We start from the raw sequence: 23640 nt of genomic DNA, 5'->3' as shown, positions 1-23640 counted from the left end.
TTAGGAGAAATGGGGGCCACTCTCACCGCATTTCTCCAATGAGGGGGGCGTGGATCTGGTTTAGATTAACACATTTCTCAACAAAGTCAATCACTTGTCAAACGCTAAGCAAATTGAAACAAAAAAAGTTTATATGAGTGCTAATTAGTGAGGCCAAATTACAAATTAAAGGATAAATCAAGAGATGCAATGCAGGTCAATACATTACAACAACACAGGCAGAGTTTAGCCATTTCTCTACAGTATTTTGTATGTTCAGTTGTGGAGGAAACTGGAGCACATTCAAGCTGAAAGGCAGATTACAACGTTTACCGGTCAATAAAATCATACAGACATTCAAGTCAGGGAGAGCACCGCAACGTGCAAAACAAATAATTAAAGTTATAAAAGAAACAATAAATGTTGCTAAATCCTACTACAAATATGACTACAACTTGTTATATTTTTTTGTCAGCAAGAAACAAGAGTTATTTTTGAATCATTAGGATCGGTTCAGGGCAAATCAAAAAGTGCTTCTGCACTTCTGCAGTGGGTTGAAGGGGCGTGGCCAAAGGCAGCCGCGTGCAGGGAGCACTTGAAGCGGAGGATAAAATGTTGGTAAGCGATGCTTGAGGAGACTTTAGTGCTAAAAAACCCTTCAAGATTCAAAGGTACAAACTGAAGAAACAGGCAATCAAAAAGGCGGGTGTGTTACTCTGAGTTCCCCTTGAGCTCTCACGTCACTCGGATTTAGAACGAGGGGCTACAGACCTGATTTGTTTCACACTGCCAGGATTTTATTCAGTGGTCTGAAATTGAATCCGTTTGAGGTAAATTTCTATGAAATGTATTGCACAATTCTCTTTTTGTGCATGCTCATATTCTCATGTTTGCTGGTAACATTTACTTTGACTCTACGTTCTTAAAAAACAGCATGCAAACCTAAAGAACTTTTATCACTGGTTCGTTCAACTTTTCTCACAGTGAGGTCAAGTCAGTACAGTGTTCCCTCGCTAAACAGCGGTTCGGTTATTGCGGCTTTACTCTAGTGCTGTTTTCATTTCTGATGCTAACTTTTTTTTTTAATTGCAGGTTACATCAGTATTTTAATTTCTTTTAAGTAAGACCTGTCACAAAATTGCAATGTTATTTATTTTAAAGAAATCTCTACTGAATGTTCACTTATGACCAAATTGCAGTTTTACTTTGATATTTTGCTTGGGATATTTCCTCTTTTTAATATGAAAAAATAAATAATTTTTAAGGAAAAAATAAATAAAATGGGAACAAAAGCAAGAAAAAAAATCAATCTCTCAGCGAATTTTACTGATCCCTGTGATAAACAATTCAGCAGATAGTGTGGCATGTCATTGGGGTTAAAACATTACACATTATTTTATTCATTTTTCATTTTTTACTCTAATTTTTACGCACAAAAGTGTGGGTACCATGTGTTTAATTAATCTCATTCATAGCAGTTCAAAAAATAAGGTTGGTGGGCACTGGTGGTCCCATTGAAAGTGGCCATGTGGTCCATGTACTAATTTTTAGGGTGAATTTCAATGAATTGTCATCAAATTAAAGTTATTCACTGACAGCCCAGTAAAAACTCTTCTTTAATGTCTACAATTGTCAACAACCGTGAATGAATTATCTTATTGAGTGCTAGCTCAATAAAATGGATCAATGACAGTAAATTTAAGTTCTCCATCACCTCCTGTTGTGAACGAGTAGGCATTTTTTTATTGTAAAATGTTTAACTACAATTTTTGATGAATGTTCACTGCTATATAATGCCATAAACAAACTTTGTAAATCTACCATCCTTTGGCTTTGGGATACAGTATATGATGGTGCAAGCTAGATAGCCAAGTGGTCCGTATGTTAGTTTTGAGAAACGCTTATAAGAGGAGCATTAATGGACTAAAGTTCTGTGTTCTAAGTGAAAAAATTTGACTTCAACACATTCACTGACAATGAAGGCTGTAGATGTCAAATACCAATTGTTAAAAGGCTTATACAGCAGTTAATGGCAGCCAATAATTAACCTTACAGAGCAAGTCAAATGCTCTAATGCAAACTCATTTTTTTTCTTGCCAGGTCACATAATCCAATGCTGAGGAGTGTATTTGTATTGTAATCCCACATCCATCCCACCTAGTATTTTCTGGGTGGTACTCATCAATCCTAACGTAAAAAAATGAGACTTGCATCACCAAACCAGCCAAGGGGTGTGTCCTTGCCTCTGCTACTACTGCTGCTATTGCTAACCCAGAGGGCCGTTTCCATGGCAATGCATCCCAACTCCACTGGCTGGCAGCAGATCCTGGACAAGTACCTGGACGAGGAAGGTGACTGGTGGCAGGCCAAGCAGAGGGGGAGAAGAGCCATCACTGACAGTGACGCACAGCTCATACTGGACCTGCACAACAAACTTCGAGGTCAGGTGTACCCCCAAGCATCCAACATGGAGTACATGGTGAGTAGAATTCTATCTATCTATCTATCTATCTATCTATCTATCTATCTATCTATCTATCTATCTATCTATCTATCTATCTATCTATCTATCTATCTATCTATCTATCTATCTATCTATCTATCTATCTATCTATCTATCTATCTATCTATCTATCTATCTATCTATCTATCTATCTATCTATCTGGATGGAGGGATGGATATTTATATATACAACAGTGACCACTGTGAAAGGTCAAACTGGTGTCACATCTAGTGGCATCTTATTGCCAAGGAGTACTGCGAATGCGAGTTGAGGAGCTTCATTTTGACATAAGCGACATAATTAGTGACCCCAGTCTGAACTTGAGAAGTGAGTGCATTTGGAGGCTGTAAAGCTCAGTGACCACCACCAGAGCATCTGGCACTTTTCCCACTGAACACATTTTTACACATTAATCCTTATACATGTGGTCTTGGTTGGGGTTTTTTTTCCAGAGAAAAAAAATCTGCTATGTTGCCAATAAATGCATAACTTTAGTCAGGTTATCAGATATGCTTGAGTATAGCCTCTAGGTCCCCATATGTAATGTGTGTATGCATTTGCGTGTGTATTCATGCACAACCTGCAAGATCACTTTTCACCATGCAATTAGAATCAAGAGTGCGGCACCCCGGCTTGTTTTACCAGCTGTCTCACCCCCACCGAATATACACACACATACGCACACACACACACACAAACCACACACCTCCTCCAAAGTCAAGTGCTCCACGCTCGGCCATCTGGAAAGCTTGCAAACACGCTACATGTGTAGCTGCCGCAAGAACGCCATTGTAAATGGCCACCAACGGGATCGGCGCCCGTTAAAAATCGATACAGCGTCCAGAAAGTAATGACTTTTTTATGTCTCACTTAAAGAGCTGCAGAACAAAAGGCAGTATTATTCCACGGTGAAGGAAAATAAACAGTTCCTGCTGGGGGCAATTGCTGGACTATGTAATTGTCTAATTGAGAGTTTGGATTTGCGGACTGTGCGTGCGTGTGTGTGTGTGTGTGTGTGTGTGTGTGTGTGTGTGTGTGTGTGTGTGTGTGTGTGAGTTGGGGCTTGGCAGGCCTCGAGTTGAAGCACACTTGTGGAGAAATGCTGAGCCAGCAGCCAGCAGTGCATGGCTCCTTTCTACTGTCTCCTGTTACAGTTGTCTGTTTTTTCTTTCTTTCTTTTCTTTGCTATTTTTTTTCCTTTCTCAACATTCAGGGGCACCCAGGGGTGAATTATGGGGAGGCAAGCAACAAGAGGACGTGAGGTTAGAGAGAACGTTGGCAAAGAATGGGTAAACAGAAATAGGCCTAAAGATGATATACACAGATTTGGAAATTGAAAGAGGAGAGGGTTTCAAAGATATGAAAGGCAGATGAGAAAGGTCGAATAATCAAGTGAGTTAAGGAAAACGGTAAAAACAAAAACACAGAATAGATCCTGGGAAGAAACATAAAATCAAACTACAATAAATGCTTTGTCAATGACTATCAAGAGTGAAATTGAATTTTATGCATATTATTGTATCCAACTGGGATACATTGTAGTGATGGTCAAATAAAGCTTCATGAAGCACTTGTGATATTTTTCATTCCTCTAGATGGCACTCGTGCCTAAGAAGGCGCTAGAAAATAAGTGTTTCCACTGAATGAAGATTTATCTTCAAACCAAGATCACCATCTAATAAAGTTAAAAAAAAAAAAACAATCTTCATTTCTCCAATACTAGTTCACAGATCAAAATGTAAATATATCCCTGTGAGCATCTTGGTGGAAGAGTGGTCAGCACGTCCGCCTCAGAGTACAGAGTCATTGGGTCCAAATCCAGCTCACTCCGGCCCTCCTATGTGAAGTTTGAATTTTCTCCCCAAGCCTGCATTGGTTCTCTCCAGGCACTCTGGCTTCCTCCCACAGTCCAAAAACATGCTTGACAGGTGAATTGGACATACTAAATTGTCCTTAGGTGGGATTGGTTGCGTGTACAGTCAATCGTCATTGTGTGCCTTGCATCTGGCTGGCAACCAGCCCAGGGTGCGCCCTGCCTCCTGGGATAGGCGCCAGCAAGCCTTCCAGCCCTCTTGTTGGTAGCACGATGAATGAAACTGTAATTAACAAAATTAGCCACTGAGTAACTAGGTAAATTCCTCTTAAAAATCTGTTTACACCAAATGATGCAATTCTTTGCCATTTCCAAATGCTAAATAGTGTGTCTTTTCCATTGCAGATCCTTAGACATTCTACATTTGTGGTACAAAGTACTTTGCATCTACACATGTATGATCATTGCCATGGCTACACGGTTAAAAATGATTAAATAAGCATGCATTCTAAAGTTAGCTGACCCTGTTGCTATTAGCTTGTTACACTTGAATTACATGGGGGAACAATTAAAAAAGCTTCCACTGTTAGGCTTAGTAAGAATATAGTCAGAAGCGTTTCCAATTACATTTGGACTCATTACAGCTACTGTACATGTTTGTGCAGTCACAGATGAGACAATGGAGTGGGTGGCGTTTATTTAGTTTTCAAGCTTGTAACTATTCAATAATTATGTTTTCTTCACATACATACACACAATTTTATTGAGCTTTTTAAGAAAACTGTGAAACGTAGAATTATAAAGGAACAACTGAGATGCAGATATTTTCAAAATCCAGTAAAATTCTTTGCCTCATAAGAGTACAAAAACACGTGTGTATATATAAACTAAACTTAATTAGGTGTTTGCATTTTGTACCTGTGCCTGTGTGGGTTTTTGCTGGGTAGTCTGGTTTCCACCCACATTTCTGAAAAAAGTCATGCAAGGACACTCCAAATTGCCTTAGGTGTGTGTAGCTCGCTCCGGTCTTGTGTGGAGTTTGCATGTTCTCCCCATGGTTGCTCGTCCCATTCAAATTCCCAGTGCATTGTGGTTATCTATTTGAAAGTGGTTCAGCTTTTTTACTGACTTCCTTTTTTGGTCTGTGTTGTTGGAGTGCTGTCACCTCTCTGAAAAGCTCACAGCGCCACTCTACTGGAAGAGTTCATGTGCCTTCACTCTGCCAGCACACTCATGCATGCAGATGCAAATCCAAACATCACTCACACGCATAACACACACATCTGTCCATTCGTCAGCTGTGTTATCGTCCGTTTTGGTATTAAACCGGAACCTGACTCACCCTCTGTGGTGATCACCTCAGAGACACTAAGATAACATCAATTCAAATCCCCATATTTCCTCCTCCCCCTTTTCCTGCTCACACTCTACTTAGCCATCTCCTGCTCCCTTATCCCCGTGGCTTCGTTCCCATTCTGTCATTACACAACACAGACAGAGAAAAATATATTCCTCTGGATAACCAAGAGTTCACAGTATTTAGTGATCCAAAAGTATACGACTTTTGGATCACTAAGGGGAATCGAGGTGACTGACAGTGATCCGATAAAAACAGGAACATGTTTCATAGATTTCTTGCGGTACTAGACCGAACCTGGCTTTTTTTTATTTCCATTCTTGGCAAAAAAGAAATATAGACTAATGATTATAGACTAATGATTGTTAATGATTAAAAAAAAACAAACATATTTTTACTATTACGGACTTGCAGGTGTGTTTCGAATTGTTGTCTTGCTACATGATCCAAGAGCACTTCATAATAATTGAAATAAAACAGTCATCTGAAAAACATATTTTGAAAAATATATATATATTAAGAGCGGTCATCATAGAAAAGAAAAAGAACATTTTATTAAATCATATATATATATATATATATATATATATATATATATATATATATATATATATATATATATATATATATATATATATATATATATATATTGACTTGATAAAATTAAAGTAAAGTCGCACACTGGCTTATTTCATTTTAAAGAGCATATTAGGCCATATTTAAATCTGAGATAATGTTACTACCGAAGGCAGTACGGTACCTATGTGTAGAAAAAATAATATTGCAGTTTTGATAAGATAGTTTTTAACCCCAACGCTAAAACAATAATTGAAAAATAGGAATAGTAGGAAAAATGCAATGAGTGATTTTCTGATGAAATATAATGAATGTCAATTTTGGCTGGTAAATTGTTCGTGAATTAACATCCACAATTCAATATTCCTTTTTGAAGCTTCACATAGAGTTTGCCGTGGTTCCCGTGTGTTTTAGAAATCACACTAATGACACAGAGTCGGCCAACATCTCAAATGGAGCGTTATCGTCGACTAGCAGTAACGAAAATGGCAGAGCTGTGTTGTCAGAAAAGTGAAAAGCAGCGGGTGGCTCCAATGAAAGTCTGTGGCTGATTTTCCACTACATGGTTTAATGTGGTCAAATTCTATTGTGCTCAAGGCACCGTAAAGAAAAGGAAGCAACATTGGAGCAGGTACCTGCAGATCAGCGTCACACTGATTTCAAATGTTTATACGGCTTGAACATGAATGTGTCCTTTCAATGTGACACTGTAGCGCCTATTAGCAAACAATGCAGCTAGTATGAATGGGAAAACACATTATATGTTTCATATTATATGAATGAATAAACACCTTTGGTAAATTATAATCGGAATTGAAAACATGTTCAAAATTTGAGTTTCATTCAAAACCGACTCAAAGGCAAAATTCTAAAGCTTTTGTAGCGACGGCTTTCTTTCACGAACTATGATAATTCATGTAAATGCCACTTCACATTTTGCAATTCCCACTGGTTTCCACACTCTTTCTACTGTACATGCACAATTCATTATGGAACAGGAAACCCAAATGTGCAAAGGAAGTCAACCCATACCCTGGAATGTGACCAGATGAGCGAGGCGAGGGTGAAAGTTGCTGCAAATGAAGTGTCAAGTGAAATAAACAAGTGTGTGTGAGTAGCACTAAAAGACTGAAGCGACAGTGGCAATGGAGAAATTGGTGTGATGTCATTTCCTGTTGTCACGTACTTGTCACCTTTGCCATACCAGGTCCTGTCTTTACTGTCTAACAACTGTTTATTCAGTTGCTATGCACTTGCTATGGTTCTTTAGTTTGCTTTATTATCTTATATAGGATTCATTGTTTAAATATGTGCAGTGGCACGTCAGAATATCAAACTCTCAAGCTGTCACAAGCTACAGTATCTTTGTATTTGGTTCCAGGTCTCGTTTTTCCTTTATTTTGTATTTAAAGACTTAACTCTCAACCTCCATGTTCTGTCTGCTTCTGGGCACAAATTTACTCCTGCAGTGACTCGGTCCACTACCCACTTGCGGTTGAGTCTATGAATTGTGAGCTAGGATTTCCGATATTGCCAGATGAGCAGAAAGTGAAAACAGATCATTGCAGGCTGGCACCAATTTGCAACAGAGGTTATTTTGGAACATAGATAATGTTTTGTTAAAAAAAAAATATCTTCATAACTTTCAGAAAAACTGCAAAGCGATGCATCAATGTTTAAAACTGCTGCCCTATGCTTTAACATGTACGGGGCTCATCGGAGTGTTTTTATTTACACGACAGGAGCAAAGCCCTTAAAAACATCACTCAAAATTCAGTGGCAATCCTTAAAAAATGTTACACACATTTTTAATTAGTTTAAACAAGACCTTTCAAAATGAATCCAGTATTCAACAACTAACCAATTATTAAAGTAATTGACATATAATAACCAAGTAATCGGCCATAATGATTTCTTAACTACATATTATCAAAATCTTCTCAACAGGAATTATTCTGAAATCTGTAGTTCTACATGAAATGTGATTCATCTTTTGTGTTTGATCAAAATATAACGTCTGATGGTACTTTGGGAAAACGTTCACTGGATCAATTTCCAAAAAGGCTTTGACATTATTCATCGCTGATCTACAATACTGCTTACCATAATTCATAAGTACAAGCCTCACCTGTGTGTCAGACGCACCTAATTTTAGGGTCAAATTTTGGTAATTTCTATTTTACTGTGTAGAAGACACACCAGCAGTTTAAAACCAACAATCTAAAAACTATAACAAAACAGAATAAATCTAATCTTTGTAAATTCTTCAAATTTTCTTGTGTTCATATCCATAAATTATTTACTAGTTGCGGGTTAATGAATTAATTGTCATTCAGATTTCCCACATTGTGACCGGTAAGTGAAGGCAGCGCCAGTGTAAGGTGCTCCAAGCAGTTGTTTGGAGCAGCTGGAGTTAATTTTGCCGTAAATACTATAAGTTACAGATCATCCGTGTTCTTTTAAGTTTATGATTTTGTGTATATGTTAAAAGTTCACCATTAACAAATGTGTCAAATGGAATACCTTTCCGTGTTCTCTAACCGGTGCACTCGTCGCCAGCTGGTTCAATTAAGAGTGGCAAGGTGTGGAGCTATCATAACCTTTACATGGTATGCTGCATTTTAGTAATATTACTTTGTGTGAACAAGGATGGACTCAGACGGTGGTTCAGTCTGCTTGCTTCTTTTATTGAAAATAATGCCATAATAACCTCAGCTAAGACAAGCTGCTGTTCAATGCAACAGCCACCTGACATCCACCCTATAGCTTACGGTAATTATTGTAAGTAAGAATCCGGCTGATATAAAAATCCACATCTGTGATCAAAACACAGTTTATGTGGTTGACAGATTAATCTTCCTTGAATGGTGTTGAATAAAAAAAACAAAACAAAAAAAAAACACATTTTTAAGTTACTGTTTATAGGTTTTACTTATACTTTTGGCTGTCATTTTTGGGAAAAAAAGTCTGCCTTATATTTGGGAAAAAAAGTCTGCCTTATATTTGGGGTATTATGGTAATTGTTTATTTATCACTAAAAGAGTACAAAATGAATAATAACTGGTAAATCATCTCTTCTTGAGAGAAAACTTTTTTTTTTGATACGCTTTGAAGCAAAGTAAAATTGTGTCCAATTATTGGAATAATCAATCGATAAAATATTTGATGAAAAAATTATTCAGTAGTAACAGCCAGAATTTAATCTAGTTCCAGGTATTCACCATGTGGTCACAATGAAATGTTGTCATATTTTATCCATGTAATTGCTAAAGGATTTAACTTGAAGCAGCCTTAAAAATACTTGATGATAATACCCTAATTGTGTTCTAGAAATTATCTAGCAATAATAATAATAATCTAGCAAATTATTTAAGTACATTTTGCGGCTGGAAAAGTGTTGTTGAGCCTGTTTCAACAAATGAATATATCAGTCTGCACAATCCAACATGAACTTGGCAAGAAGAGTTCAGAAAATTCAGAAGTCAATTCTATCCCTAACTGCGATCACTTCATTAATTTGGTGATATTTTGCTGGCTTTACAGGCGTCCTGTTTGGAGGCGAAGTAAAGGTTTACTTTACTGAAATAATGCAAAAAACAGCAGTGTGACCCTAAGTAGGTGACAGATGGAAGAGGAAGAGGAAGAAGTGTTAAAAATAGTGTATGTTTGAGAGTCCTACTTTTGGATGAGGATTCAAGAAACCAGAAATAACTTCCATGATTTAATGTGTGAAATATTGCAACTAAATCCCAACTTAAATTCTCCTGCTCACATGTATGTGCACACACACACGTTTGTACAGCTACAATTGTGAGGATATTAATTGACCTATTGCATTTCATATCTTCTAACTCGAACCTTAACCCTCAGAAATGATTGCTTAACCCTTACCCTAACCTCAACCCTAACCCAATTCAAACTTATACTCTTGACCCTCAAAACAAGGTCTGAACAAGTGAGGACCGGCCTAATTGTCCTCAATTAAAATGTCTTCATAATGTTGCCAGAAAACTTAGAAATGTTCTCTCAAGTATAGCTGTACAGGAACATACACACACACGCACACACCTATGTAAAAACTAATTGAGTCTTCCAGAAAGCAGTTAAGAAACTGAAGGTGAGAGTGAAGGTGTGTCATTAAAATCCAGCATATGGTGTCCTTCAGGGAAAATGTTGTACATCTGGTGCTAGTGTAACATTTTGTATGGTCGAATATAGGTCAGTGTGGAGAGAGGACACTTTTAGCATTCCCAGAAAACCCCAAAATTGCAATATGAGCCAACCGCAAAGATGAATTTTCAATTTTCAGTCAAATCTTCACTATAAACATATGGTAGGTATTACTTCAAAATATTTATATTTTTTTATGGATTTAACTGCATATTACCAGAAAAGCCACGTCAGATGAGTAGCAACATATCGTGAAGCATTATTAATTTCATGGGGGATGAGCACTGCAATATAATCATACAATCATCATACAATGTATAGATAGTATACATTGGGTTACAAAATTTTGGGATTTCATGATGAAATTTACATATGTGCTGATATTACCTATCATATTTAATAGTCAGTCACATCTTCATTTAATTTTCTAGTGACAAATAGAATCAAATCATGTGCAAGTATGATTTGCTAGCTACAAATAAGCTAAAACCATGTGCTAGCATGTTGACTACAATGCTGAACAATTACAATTTCAAATCAAATCAAGTTTACTTTTATAGCCCTGAATCACCGAAGTTCCAAAGAGCTTCACAGGTGAAAAGAAGTCAAACAGAGACTTGTTTTCATCATAAATACATAATCATAAATACATAACAGCATCCCCTAAACAAAGCTCCCAGAAGGGGAAGGAAAAACTCAAAAACCCTAATTGGGAAAAATAAGAAATCTTCATAAGAGACCGCAGGTGGGAGGATCCCCCTTCCAGGATCAGGTTGATGTGAATGCTGAATGTTTAAAAACAAAAAACACAATGTGCCACATTAGGCAGGAAGCGTCAAGTGCAAAGATTACCTTAACCAAAAATTACGTAATTACCTTTTTAATACACTTGCTGGATGACAACATGGACCTTAAGGAGTGTCACTTAAAAAAAAACAATGATCAGAGCACACAAATCTTTCAGACTTATTCTTATCATTTGTGGTTTCTAATGAGGTAGAAGAAGATTCTTTTCACATTTTTCTTCACCCTATTGCTGTATCCGTGAACGGAGTAACATTTTAGAAACGCGCACTCGTCAGCTTTTGAGTTTGCCCCTGGCCTGAAAATGTTTGTTAGACCCAGGAAATGGTCACATGAGTCGATTGGTTTGGTTCTGTGATGGCATGTGAGTAACAGCTATACTGTATAGTGAACCTAAATGTTCCAAGCCCGCTTGCAATACAGGTGAAAAACGTACAAACTTTAGCATAGCTAAAAAAATGTTTCTTTTAAGCCTGTTGTCACGCTTTTAAACTAGTTTGAGTTTTAATCACCACCCACCCCATCACTTCTAGACAGTGTGTCATCTTAGCATGTACATAATGTGGTCATTTTTGGGTGAATTGGTTTATTTATTATATACTTATTATCAATTCTCCATTTATTGATTTAAAAATATAACTTGATGATTTGCTGTTACCCACTTTCTAAAATCTGCAAGTCAAATAGGATGAGTAAAGGCACTTATTTTTTTCCACAATTTAAAGATACGGAGTGGAATATTTAGAGTTGCCGCTTACTGGTGTTACGTGAATGCAGCACGCTCGCTACGGCGTCACAGAGAGACCATACTCGCACCATGCGAGGGAATAGTTAGCGAATACAAGTACAATTCTCTATTGGTTTTAGTGTGGAACCTGGTTAAGTTCCCCTGGGCTTCTGCGGACATAAATAAAATGAAAACACAAACCCGTCCTCCTTATTTTATGTATGATTGGCAAGCAAACAATCCATTTCCTATGTTCCCAGTTTTATTTGCGATTGACATACAAAAGTTTTTCTCCTTCGCTTTCCGAAGCTAAAAGAAACATGACTGCTCCCATCTGGGTGGCGCTCCCCATGTATTATAAATAGCGATTACTAGATGTTCAAATAAATAAATAAAAACATGCTGGTTGGAAAGAACACATTTATCTACACCTTATTGATATTTATAATGGTTTTTCAAAATGAATAACGGCCTAAATATTACACATTGACACTCCAAGCACCGAATTAACTCATAAAACAAAAACAAATTCAACATCTCTCCTATCTATTCAGGAGTGGGACACGGAGCTGGAACGCACAGCAGAGGAGTGGGCTGAGACCTGTCTGTGGGAGCACGGTCCTGCAGGATTACTGCCACAAATTGGACAGAATCTAGGAGCTCACTGGGGGAGGTAAATCTAAAACGTCATCAAAATACAACTGACACTAAAAACATCACTTTCATATCGATAAAGTTCAAAGCTAAACAACCAAGTAAAGGAATAAATCATCACATAGAGTGTTAGAATCAAACAACTGTATTTTTATGGCTTTTTAATACATAAATAACGAGAGAGCCAAGTTTTAATTGGACAGGGATGATGTTTCTGGCAATATTCTTTCCCCAAGGGTGGCGAAGCAAAAACTGTCATGGCGGACATGTTTGGTTTCTGCAGGAGTGTTGCCTGTGCATTTGTTGGCAGCTAACTACTCAACTCCCTTGACAGTGAATTATCATGTGTTGTTGGAAGGAACGGGCAGTGCACACTACACACAGAATAGCTGTCTTCCCTCTACCCTAAACTGCAACATTAACCTACATTTGTCAACATTGTGTAAATATTGAACTGTACATGCATACTTACACTACTCTAAATATGCTCACATACATGACAGCCATAACGCAAATATTAGATGCTCAAATAATAACCAATGTCGATAACTGCTAATACAAGCTGGTTGTCTCCACTGGAAACCCTCGGTATCGATTTGAATGCAAAAAAATATACTGTAAACAATAGGTCAATTTACATTAGAATAAATATCATTTAACCTGTTGAGATTAGATGGTGATGCTGTAATTCTTTTTTTCTTTAATGTACCATTTTGAAGGTAATTTTGCATTCACTTCATCAAGTGCATGAAAATCAGCTTTGATGATGGGTTCATGTTCTTCTATATATTTTACATTACTTTCAAATATAGGCAATTTTTCATGATCTATTGATTTATTAACTCATTCACGACCAATGATGGCTAAAGATATCAAAGAATAGTGAATAGTTCACTGCCATTGATTGCTACATACATAAAAATAAGAAAAAAATTAAAAAAGAGAAAAAAAGAGAACTGATACTTTTCACACAATGTTATGGCCAAATTTCGATTCAGCAATATAACTATAGGAAGATCTCAGCGGTGACTTGGATATACTGCATATGGGTCATTTCAGTGCATGCAGAAAATTGGTGATTGGAACTTCCAAATTCCATCACTTCTGCTTCCACTTGCTGTACTGTCCAAAATGTTGCATGTTGAAAACCATGTAACCTACCCATCAGAGCACAACATGGTGTTCTCTACATCAATCGAAAACCTGTTGCCAATAGCATGCACAATACATTACCACTCGCGATTCATCAGGTCTTTAAAATCTATCCTGCTGATGTAAACTTTACTAAATGTCTGAAGTTAATGTTTTAAATCGCAACAATAACTTAAAATTGCCATATTTTGCAGAATTATCAATAAGAGAACGTGGAGACAAAGACCACAACCTGAGTCAAAACTTGTCTTTTGCAAAGAGAGAAAGTCATTGGCTTTCTAGCAAACCTGTTCAGAAAATATCCTTTGGCCTTTTTTTTTTGTCTAATAGGGAGTTGTTTACAACCTTACAAAAAGGAATACAACTACGTACAAGTAACTCAACCCTCCCAACCAGCTCTTTTCTCCTTCATGTTGCTGTCTCCTCATCCACAAACATACAGTTAACATTCCAATACTTCTCACAACACACCTTGAGCAAATACTGATTTTTGAATCTTCTTCTTCTCCTTTTTACTTTTCCCTTAAGGGGTTGCCACAGAAAATCGATTGCCTCCATCTAAGCCTGTCTCCTGCATCCTCTTCCCTCACTTCGACTACCTCCGACTGTCCTCTTTCACTACATCTATGAACCTCCTCTTTGGTCTAGACGACAGGTGTCGAATTAGAATCCTCGAGGGTCGGTATCCTGAATGTTTTTGAACCTTCTCTCTCAAACACACCTGATTCAAATGATTAGTATCATTTTCAAGGTCCTGCAGAGCTAATCATTTGAATCAGGTGTGTCGGGGAGAGAGGACCAGAAAACAAGCTGAATGCCGAAGTTCGACAAGTATGCTCTAGACCAGTGGTTCTCAAATGGGGGTACAGGTACCCCTGGGGGTACTTGAAGGAACGCCAGGGGGTACTTGAGATTTTAAATCAAACAAACAAACAAAAATCCCCTCCAAAATTCAAAATAATTATTGGATTAATTACACGTTTAAGGAAATGTAAGTTCATAAAACAAATTTATGTTCTGTAGGTTATTCAATTTAATTATTTAAAAAACCCAGATTCTCCCCCATACAAGAATGATTTGACCCAACTTGTCACATTCCACCTCTCGTTACCTGTCAAGCTAATGATTTATTTTTGTGAACAGAGCTCTACAATGGTCCCACAAAAGAACACTTTAAGTTGAATATTTTTCTATGACAAAATATGTATAATTATTTCTTACTGAGAACAGGTCTGACACGTATGTTGATTTGTGTATTTGTGGACAAATATTTATGAATAATTAAGTTATTTCTTATTGATAACTGATTTCTTTTATGATCCAAAAGAGGTTGGGTTGGTTATTTTTGTGTGTCAATTCAAATGAAGTGTGAAAGGTTCTTAAGTTCAATAAATGAGACACTCATGGCATGTTTTAAGTCTTTTTTTTTTTAACACAAAAATGCATTGCACTTGTTAAGGGGTACTTCGCTAAGGGGTACATCGCTAAGGAAAGGTTGAGAACCACTGCTCTGAACCTCCTGCATGGCAGTTAAATACCGACTATTGAATACATAGGTTATATGAGTTTAAGATAACTTATATGCATTGTTTTTTTATCACCACATTGTTTGCCACTTCCATGCCCATTAGATTACCGATTCTGAAATGGGGGTACTACCCCTGGGGATATGTGAAGGGATGTCAGGGGGTATGTGAGATTTTAACAAGGTTTCTGAAAGTATTAGTTAACCTAATGTAACACTTTTCAATACAATGCTTTTTAAAAACCGAGAATTAATTGCAACATGAACCAACTTGCGTACCGTGCTGGTTCAGGGCTGATGTTTGATTAATTTTTTTCTCAAAGGGTATATCCTTGGAAAAAAATGTGGAGAACCACTGCACAAATAGTCACTTAAACAGACTGACACCAAAACAAGTTTTTGTAAATCCAAGCACTTCTTTGCAAGAAAGATAAAGGTGCATGAAAAAAAATAATGTGCGTCATCTGCCATTCACCACTGAATACACCATTTCATATTGTGATACAATATTAAATACCTCCTGTCATTCCCTTGCAGGTATCGTCCCCCCACCTTTCACGTTCAGGCCTGGTATGATGAAGTGAAAGACTACACTTTCCCTTATCCCCAGGAGTGTAACCCCTACTGCCCATTCCGATGTTCTGGCCCGGTTTGCACGCATTACACCCAGGTGCAGCTCCTACAACCAGACCCAGACCATATTTTCAGGATATTGAAGTCTTTATTATTATTAAAGACACATTTTTTAATGCTCTGTGTTCTGCAGCTGGTGTGGGCCACGAGTAGTCGGATTGGCTGCGCGGTCAATTTGTGCTACAACATGAATGTGTGGGGACAGATTTGGGCCAAGGCGGTGTACCTTGTGTGCAACTATTCACCAAAGTAAGTTCAGGAGTTGTTACAGTTGTTTTTTGTTTTTTTTTATCTTGGCATCCAGAGGAAAGCACACTATTTTGGTAATAATGTTGAACCGCACAGATTCATGGACCAAACTTATTAAAAAATGCAATACAGGCCAAAGGTTTGGACACACACCCCCTCATGCATTCAATTTTCGGTATTTTCATGGTTATTTACAATGTAGAGTCACACTGAAGACTTCAAAATTAGGAATGAGGAGTTATGCACTTAAAAAAGGTAGCCATCATTACTTTAGGAACTGGAATGAGAAGGTGTGTCCAAACCTTTGACCTGTCCTCAACTAAGAGCGTTAGCGCATTTCAAAAGTAAATTTTTTTTCAGGAGGAATTACAAAAGACCACAGTGTATTTTAATCATGGGAGACAGTCAGAATTTAATTCAGTAATTTATCCATTTTCCATAATCCCTTTGAGGACAAAAAAAAAAATTAGAGGTGCAAAAGTTCATCGACAACTAATTCATGACTGAAGTATTAGATAATTACTTGTGATAATTGTTTAGAGACCTTGACAAAATTGCCGGAATATAAACCTACGAATAATAAATATTATTTTTCTTGAGTCCTCCACCAAAGTAAAACTATGATCTTCTTGTTGAACCAAAATTAAACACAAATGTAAAATAGAATAAATAGAATAGAATAGAATAACTTTTATTGTCAATATATAGAAAGTGTTTCTCTGATTGGTGCATATTAAATAATAAAATTAACAAATAAAATAAATATGATAACATTTTCAAAAAAATTAGTGCAATTAATTTTTTCAGTGTATTTTTGTTTTGTTGTAACACGCACCAGTAATTATAAAAATCGGTGCATTTTGTGTGCTGTTAATTAAAAAAAATTCTAGCTTCTTAATGAAAGGATGGAAACCAAAAAAATTTCAAATCTAAAAGATCGGTTGATTGACAAAATCATTCTCATTGAAAATAAAATCCTTGCTATTCCTTTTTATTAGGAGCACAATTAACAAAATGCATATTAGTTTAAAAGACCATACCAAATATTGTGGGGTTTCTTTACATCTTATAATCTTTTATAATCTTATTACTTTATTTTTGGTATTTTTCGCCAAGTTTTGTGACTTCATTCAGTCGTCCACAATAGGCTGCAATATGGAAAAAAAATACAAAACAAAAAAACAAAAAGAAACATTCCAAGCTTTAAAAAAGTAACCAGAATTTTTTTAGGTGAGGGATGGTGTTTGAAAATGTAAAGGGGATCATGTGTTATTTTTTTGCATAACATATAAACATCAATAAAAGCTTTAATGAGTTGAAGTTGACTTCCAAACAAGCATGTCTAAAATTCAAACCATTGTAATCTGCCAAATGGATACAGCGGCCATTAAACCTAAATGATTATCTTTGATAACGTGATCATTCAAACTGAACTTTATTGACCGTGCAGAACGTCATTAGGAGTTGTGCTCTGATGTTTTTGGTTGTTTTGTGACCTAAACAGGGGCAACTGGTGGGGCCACGCACCATACAAACACGGGGCCCCCTGTTCCGCATGTCCTCCCAGCTACGGAGGCGGCTGCAAGGACAACCTCTGTTATAAAGGTTTGTGTAACAGTAATCAATATCAGATTTAAGGAGAAAACTTCCAAAATGTATTCTGTATTGATGTGATGTTTTGTGATGTTTCCTTCAAAGGCCACAATAGCCACCGTCCTCCAGAGGAAACGGAGGAAAACAACTTTATCGAGCCACCCCGTACCGCGCAGAAGATCCGGCCCCGGGTTTCAAAGCCTGAGACTCCCAGTCTTCCTGCTCCCGCCACTAAGCCTCCCGCAAACGACCTGCCAAAAAATGAAGTGGTCAACACACAGCAGATGTGTAAGCTGCCATTTGACTGTTTATTCTGGCTCTTGTTTCATTTTTTTTTTTTTGGTCTTGGGAGGGGCTCATAGTGGTGGTCAAGTATTGTTGTAAAACTGGGTCAAAACCAAAGAATCTATGATGTTTGCTTGATTAGTGCTGAGTGAGCATTAATGACTTGCAAAAACATAGTGTTATTTTTGTAATTAATCCCAAATAACCTTGATGTTGAAATCATCTTCTTGACTTGTCCTGACAGTAACATTAGTAACATTTTGAGCGGAGTAACTATTTTAGTTCGAATCTTCCGAGTGTGTTTGCTTTTGGAGAGCCCAAAGGGGGTATGAGAGAATGACTGTGGTTTTTAAATGGCTTCCTTTAAACAGCCCAAAGGAAACCTGGGATTGTAAGTAGACTCACATATTCAAGTCAGTACTGCTGACTAGGGTCCAAATGATATAGATTTTTTCAGGCCGATGCTGATAATATACCAATTATGATTAATCAGCCTATTAGTCAAAGTATTTATGATGACTAAAATAACATTTCTTTCTAATGCTTTTCAGTGGGTGTCAGTTAAATGCGGATTTTCGCTATTCGCTATAAATGTTTTCGCCAAGAATAGCAGGGGTCTGTAGAAAAATATTATTAAAAAAAAAAAAAAAAAAAAAAAAAAATATATATATATATATATATATATATATATATATATATATATATATATATATATATATATATATATATTTTTTTTTTTTTTTTTTTTTTTTTTTTTTTTTTTCCCGGAATGCATTGAGTTGTACTATGCATTTAATAATGAAGGTATAAGGATATGTAAGATAAGCTACATCAGTTATAATTTTGTCATGTGCTTTTTTTGTTACTAATATTTAGCACATGTAACACATTTATGCTTGCTTTTTGTTGCACTAGCTTCTCAATTATATTTTACTGAATTTACTGAATTCACTGAATATTAGGGATCTTTAACAAATAGACCTATTAAGAAGTCTGGCGAGCCCCCTCCCCCCACGGAAAAGGAAAACTTTTCGCACCCTGCCCCACTCAACGCGTTGACGATAAGTAAGTTTTTCTATAAAAATTGTATAAATATACCTAAACCTGTATCCTTTTTAACATTAACAAAAGAAAAAAGCAATCTAATTCAACTTTCAACAACTGTTAATAATTTTTTACAGAGTTTATACAGGTCACAGCTTAGTCTAAAACAGAAAAAAATAACAAAGTGCACCAAAGTGCCTGAAACAAAATAAATAAAGAGTAAATGATGAAAATTCCTATTTTATTGCAATTACACTTCACATGACAAAAACAAAGCCTTTTCCCGTAAAAAAACAATGCGGGTCAGTAGTTGACGATGAACTTCAAACAGCTTGTCTTTTAGGACTTTAACGTTTGAATTTGCTTAAGCGGCATGTTTTAGTCATTATCATATATTTTAAATTTGTTTATTTTGATTTTTCATTTCCGTAAACTCACACGTTTTAGCTACAAAAGTTAGTTTCCAATTTTAGCCACTGCAAGGTGTCTAGTGACACAGCTATAAAAAAAAAAAACAAAGCATCTAGATCAGTTAATATAAAAAGTTTACAAAAAAAGATATACAATAAGCATTGTTACAATAGCAGCATGGAGTAAGCGCAAACAGTACAAATAAAAAGACCAATTTTGTGTGTAAACTTGGTTGTCAAATCGCCATTATTTGAACACGTCAACATCAATGTCAACATTATGTTTATGGGTATATCAGGAGGAGTAGTGATTCAAACCCAAACTGCATTCACTGAAAAGGCTGATTGGCTTAATATAATTGCTCTGGATTATTGGAAAGGGTTAACGGAGTTGGCGAGTGGAGGTGAGATCATGGTATGTCAAAATTATGTAATGTAAAACACTCAAATTTTTATCCTAAAGATTTTGAGGTTGTTTTTTTTTTTAGCCACATTGACAGCATCAGATTAGTGTTGTTTGTGATTTAGCAAGTTACATTACTGACTGAGCCAGCACCCCCTCTTTAATTTAAAAAATTAAAGCAAGACATCCAAATAAAGACAGCAGAATTTTGCATGTTTGTTCTTTTACGCATTTAAATTCCATTTTTTTAATGCTTGTCTTGCAGCTCAGCTTGTGACCTGTGACACTAAGCTTCGAGATCAGTGTAAAGGAACAACATGTAATAGGTAAGGATAAAATTATAATGCAACCAAATAAAAGCAGGGACTTCCACCAAGGCCAAAAAGGACAAAATTATAGCCCGTGTCCAAAGTGCCTGAATTTTGTCATTCAGGTTTATTATTCGCCAAGGCAAAGCCAGTTTCATTATCCAAAACAAATCCTGCTAAGAAAGAGACAAAATTACTGTGACCATCTCCTTGGTAGACATTGGCATAAAAAGTAGAAGGAAGTAAAAATGACTTTTTTATATCTCCAATTGTGTTATCCACAGATATGAATGCCCTGCAGGATGCTTAGATGCTACAGCAAAAGTAGTTGGGACAGTTTACTATGAAATGGTGAGTTAATGCTATCTTGTACAGTATCTCAAAACGTCCAGCTAACATTCATTTATGTCATCTTATTTCTGCAGCAATCCAGCGTGTGCCGGGCCGGTCTACACGCTGGTGTCATAGATAATGATGGAGGATGGATGGATGTAACGAGAGAGGGAAGAAAGGACTTTTTTATTAAGTCTAACAAGAATGGAGTCCAGTCACTGGGGTGAGACTGCTGCTTCCAGCTCAGTATTGAAAAAGACAAAAAAATGAATAATGCCATATTTCTCTGAGTACAAGTCGACCTCGCTTATAAGTCGACCCCATCTTTATTACTTCAATTTGGGTGACAAAAATGCGGTTTTTAGTGGTTACTCATTTTAGTGGTTACATGGATCATGACAGTCCAATTAAAACACATAGTGTGTGTTGCTAAAATGACAAAATTACGCTACTAACATAACATACTGTTGTGGTTATGGGCGGAGGGGGTGGGGTGGGGGCGAGACAAGACTGCAAGGCAATGTACGCGTTATGTATATATATATATATATATATATATATATATATATATATATATATATATATATATATATATATATATCTTTAACAAATAGACCTATTAAGAAGTCTGGCGAGCCCCCTCCCCCCACGGAAAAGGAAAACTTTTCGCACCCTGCCCCACTCAACGCGTTGACGATAAGTAAGATATTTTTCTTAAATTATTTTAATTTAAGGAAATTTAAGGAATATATATATATATATATATGTGTATATATATATATATATATATATATATATATATATATATATATATATATATATATACAGTATATATATATCCTGATGGAGGAAAGTTGTAGTGAAGATCTAATTTTTTTTGTCTCCCTGGACAGGAAATACCAAAGTGCAAATTCTTTTACAGTATCCAGAGTAACAGGTACGCTACTAATGGACATGTGTGGTAGTTAGTATTAGTTTATCTTGTTGCTCAATTGTTGTTGTACTGCATTTCAGTTAAAGCGATCTCTTGCGAGACCACAGTCGCACAACTGTGTCCTTACCAAAGGCCTGCCAAGCATTGCCCAAGGTATAACCCCAGCTCCTTCCTATGAATAATAAGCACCAGTTACAGGTTTTATACGTTGTTTTGATAGGTTATACTGCCCAAGGAACTGTTTAGAAGAGAACTCACAGATAGCCAGAGTAATCGGCACCAGAATATACTCGGACGTAAGTATTTTGTTCATGGACGTATTCACGTGACACTGTAACAGAACCAAATGATTGGTGTTGCTTTTTCCTGCAGAAATCCAGTATTTGCCGCGCAGCAGTCCACGCCGGGGTCATTAGGAACAACGCGGGGGGTTACATCGACGTGATGCCGGCGGACAAGCGGAACCTCTACATAGCCTCCAGCCAAAATGGCGTCGTCTCAGAAAGGTATTTCATCTTAGCTTTGCCGAACTGCGAATATCTTAAATTCATGCCAGGTGGTGTTTTAGGACATATGATGACATCTTAACATCTATAAAGATGGCAGCTTAATCAAAGTAGTCGCTGTAGTGCCTTGAAATTAATTAAAAAGGGTTGCTCGGAGAGTGAAGGGAGTCATTTGCATATGGAGCAGAAACTAATGGCTCTCAGGTAAAGTGAGCACTTTCATTCCCCACTTCCCTCCTTCGTGAATTTAATCTTTTCAAGCTCATAGCTTCTCATGTTGTTCCTATGGGAGAGTGATATGCATGCCTCCTGCTTCGAATAATTCATTTCTTGGCAATTACAGCGGGAAAAAAATTCTCAAGTGAACGTTCTGAAAAGCACTTAAAGTTTATCAACGGAGGGAAAAATGCCCACATTTAGACGTCTGATGCTGCATTATATTTAGGAGTGTGATGTTATGGTATATAAGGTAGCGTGTGAAAAGTCACTCTGTCTCTTTTTTATCCAGTCTTCGGAATCCTCCGGGTGGGAAGGCCTTTCGGGTATTCGCCGTGATTTGAGTCACTCCCACCTGCGCACATCAATAAGGGCGACGTGCCCGAACAGAGAGCCCACTCTGGTTTGAGAATAGACGCTAATCAAAGCCTGTTTTCACAGTCAATGGCTGCTGCCTCATTTCTTGCCTTTGCTCCACTGGGGGGTTAGCGCTTGTCTCCATGACAGCGTAAACAAACACTTGACACATACATGCGGGGAAGCTGTGTGCACAAACCCACCATAGAATTTGGTCAGCTTTTGTGGGAAATTATTCGAAACTGTAAATACACGATCCTTTGAATAGCCCAATTTGTTGTACATACTTTAACATTTCAAATTTGCTTTGACTTTCTTTTGAATTATTTTATTTTTTAGGAAACAAAAAGTATTTCATCAAATATTAAATAATGATACTCGTATAATTACGCTTCTCTGGCACATTTTTACTGGTGGTTTCGAAAAGGTTTATGCCAATTTGTACTTTGTATGGAGAAAAAACATATTTTTTTATATGATATGCTATTGATGTATCAGTATGGTGTATAAAGGATGCTGCTTCATGTTGTTATATATTTGAAAATTTTCAGCACTTTTCCTGCTGGCAGGAAATATAGCAAACATTCAGAATATTTTCTTCAAAACCTATACATGTTTAACATAATTTTTATTTGAATATTTTTTGATGTTGTATCTGTAACAATGATTATATTGTGCATTACTCATAAACCTATTGCACATATCTTCATCACAGTTCATTTTACTTGTCATATGGATTATATTTCCTACCTCAGGTTATTGGGAAAAATCTTTTTGCAATAAAACTTTACAACTCTCCAATTAAGATTTGATGTTATTTCATGATGTTGTCTGAATTCATTTTACATGTTCATGCATAAATGAGATTACATTTGTACACACTTTATGCTAATGATGCAATGCATATATTTATCCATTTTAACTATTATTTTATTGTAATATATATTATGGGTAATGTATATTAGACCTAATAATAATATAATAGTAATATTATTAAATGTATATTATTTAAAAATATCTGTATATTTGTAAAATATCTGTAAAAGTGGTTACAATTTAAATTAAATAATTCAATAAATTAATTACATTAATTAAAACTGAATAATTA

General features: G+C 36.5%; 1 protein-coding gene across 3 annotated transcripts; it reads left to right on the top strand.

Annotated features, from left to right (window-relative positions):
- Positions 1–567: 567 nt before the first annotated feature.
- Positions 568–23333, top strand: LOC148407719 (cysteine-rich secretory protein LCCL domain-containing 1-like). 3 transcript variants are annotated; one of them, XM_088401945.1, is made up of 15 exons: positions 568–650; positions 2080–2458; positions 12485–12603; positions 15799–15931; positions 16028–16143; positions 17648–17748; positions 17842–18024; positions 20144–20204; positions 20471–20537; positions 20612–20742; positions 21413–21456; positions 21534–21606; positions 21674–21749; positions 21826–21959; positions 22468–23333. In XM_088401945.1, exons 2-15 carry the CDS (start codon positions 2180–2182, stop codon positions 22517–22519), a joined length of 1569 nt encoding a protein of 522 aa, XP_088258071.1. In that variant the 5' UTR covers positions 568–650; positions 2080–2179; the 3' UTR covers positions 22520–23333. The 3 variants fall into 3 exon arrangements, with proteins under 3 accessions (XP_088258071.1, XP_088258072.1, XP_088258070.1); XM_088401946.1 differs by having other exon boundaries at positions 574–597; XM_088401944.1 differs by having other exon boundaries at positions 580–809.
- The last annotated feature ends 307 nt before the right edge of the window (positions 23334–23640 follow it).

This window comes from Hippichthys cyanospilos, chromosome 19, assembly GCF_059441005.1.
Source record: "Hippichthys cyanospilos isolate Australia breed blue-spotted pipefish chromosome 19, RoL_Hcya_1.0, whole genome shotgun sequence".
Lineage (NCBI taxonomy): Eukaryota > Metazoa > Chordata > Actinopteri > Syngnathiformes > Syngnathidae > Hippichthys > Hippichthys cyanospilos.
Note: the sequence above shows the minus strand (reverse complement) of the source record. Positions and strands in the feature narration are given on the sequence as shown.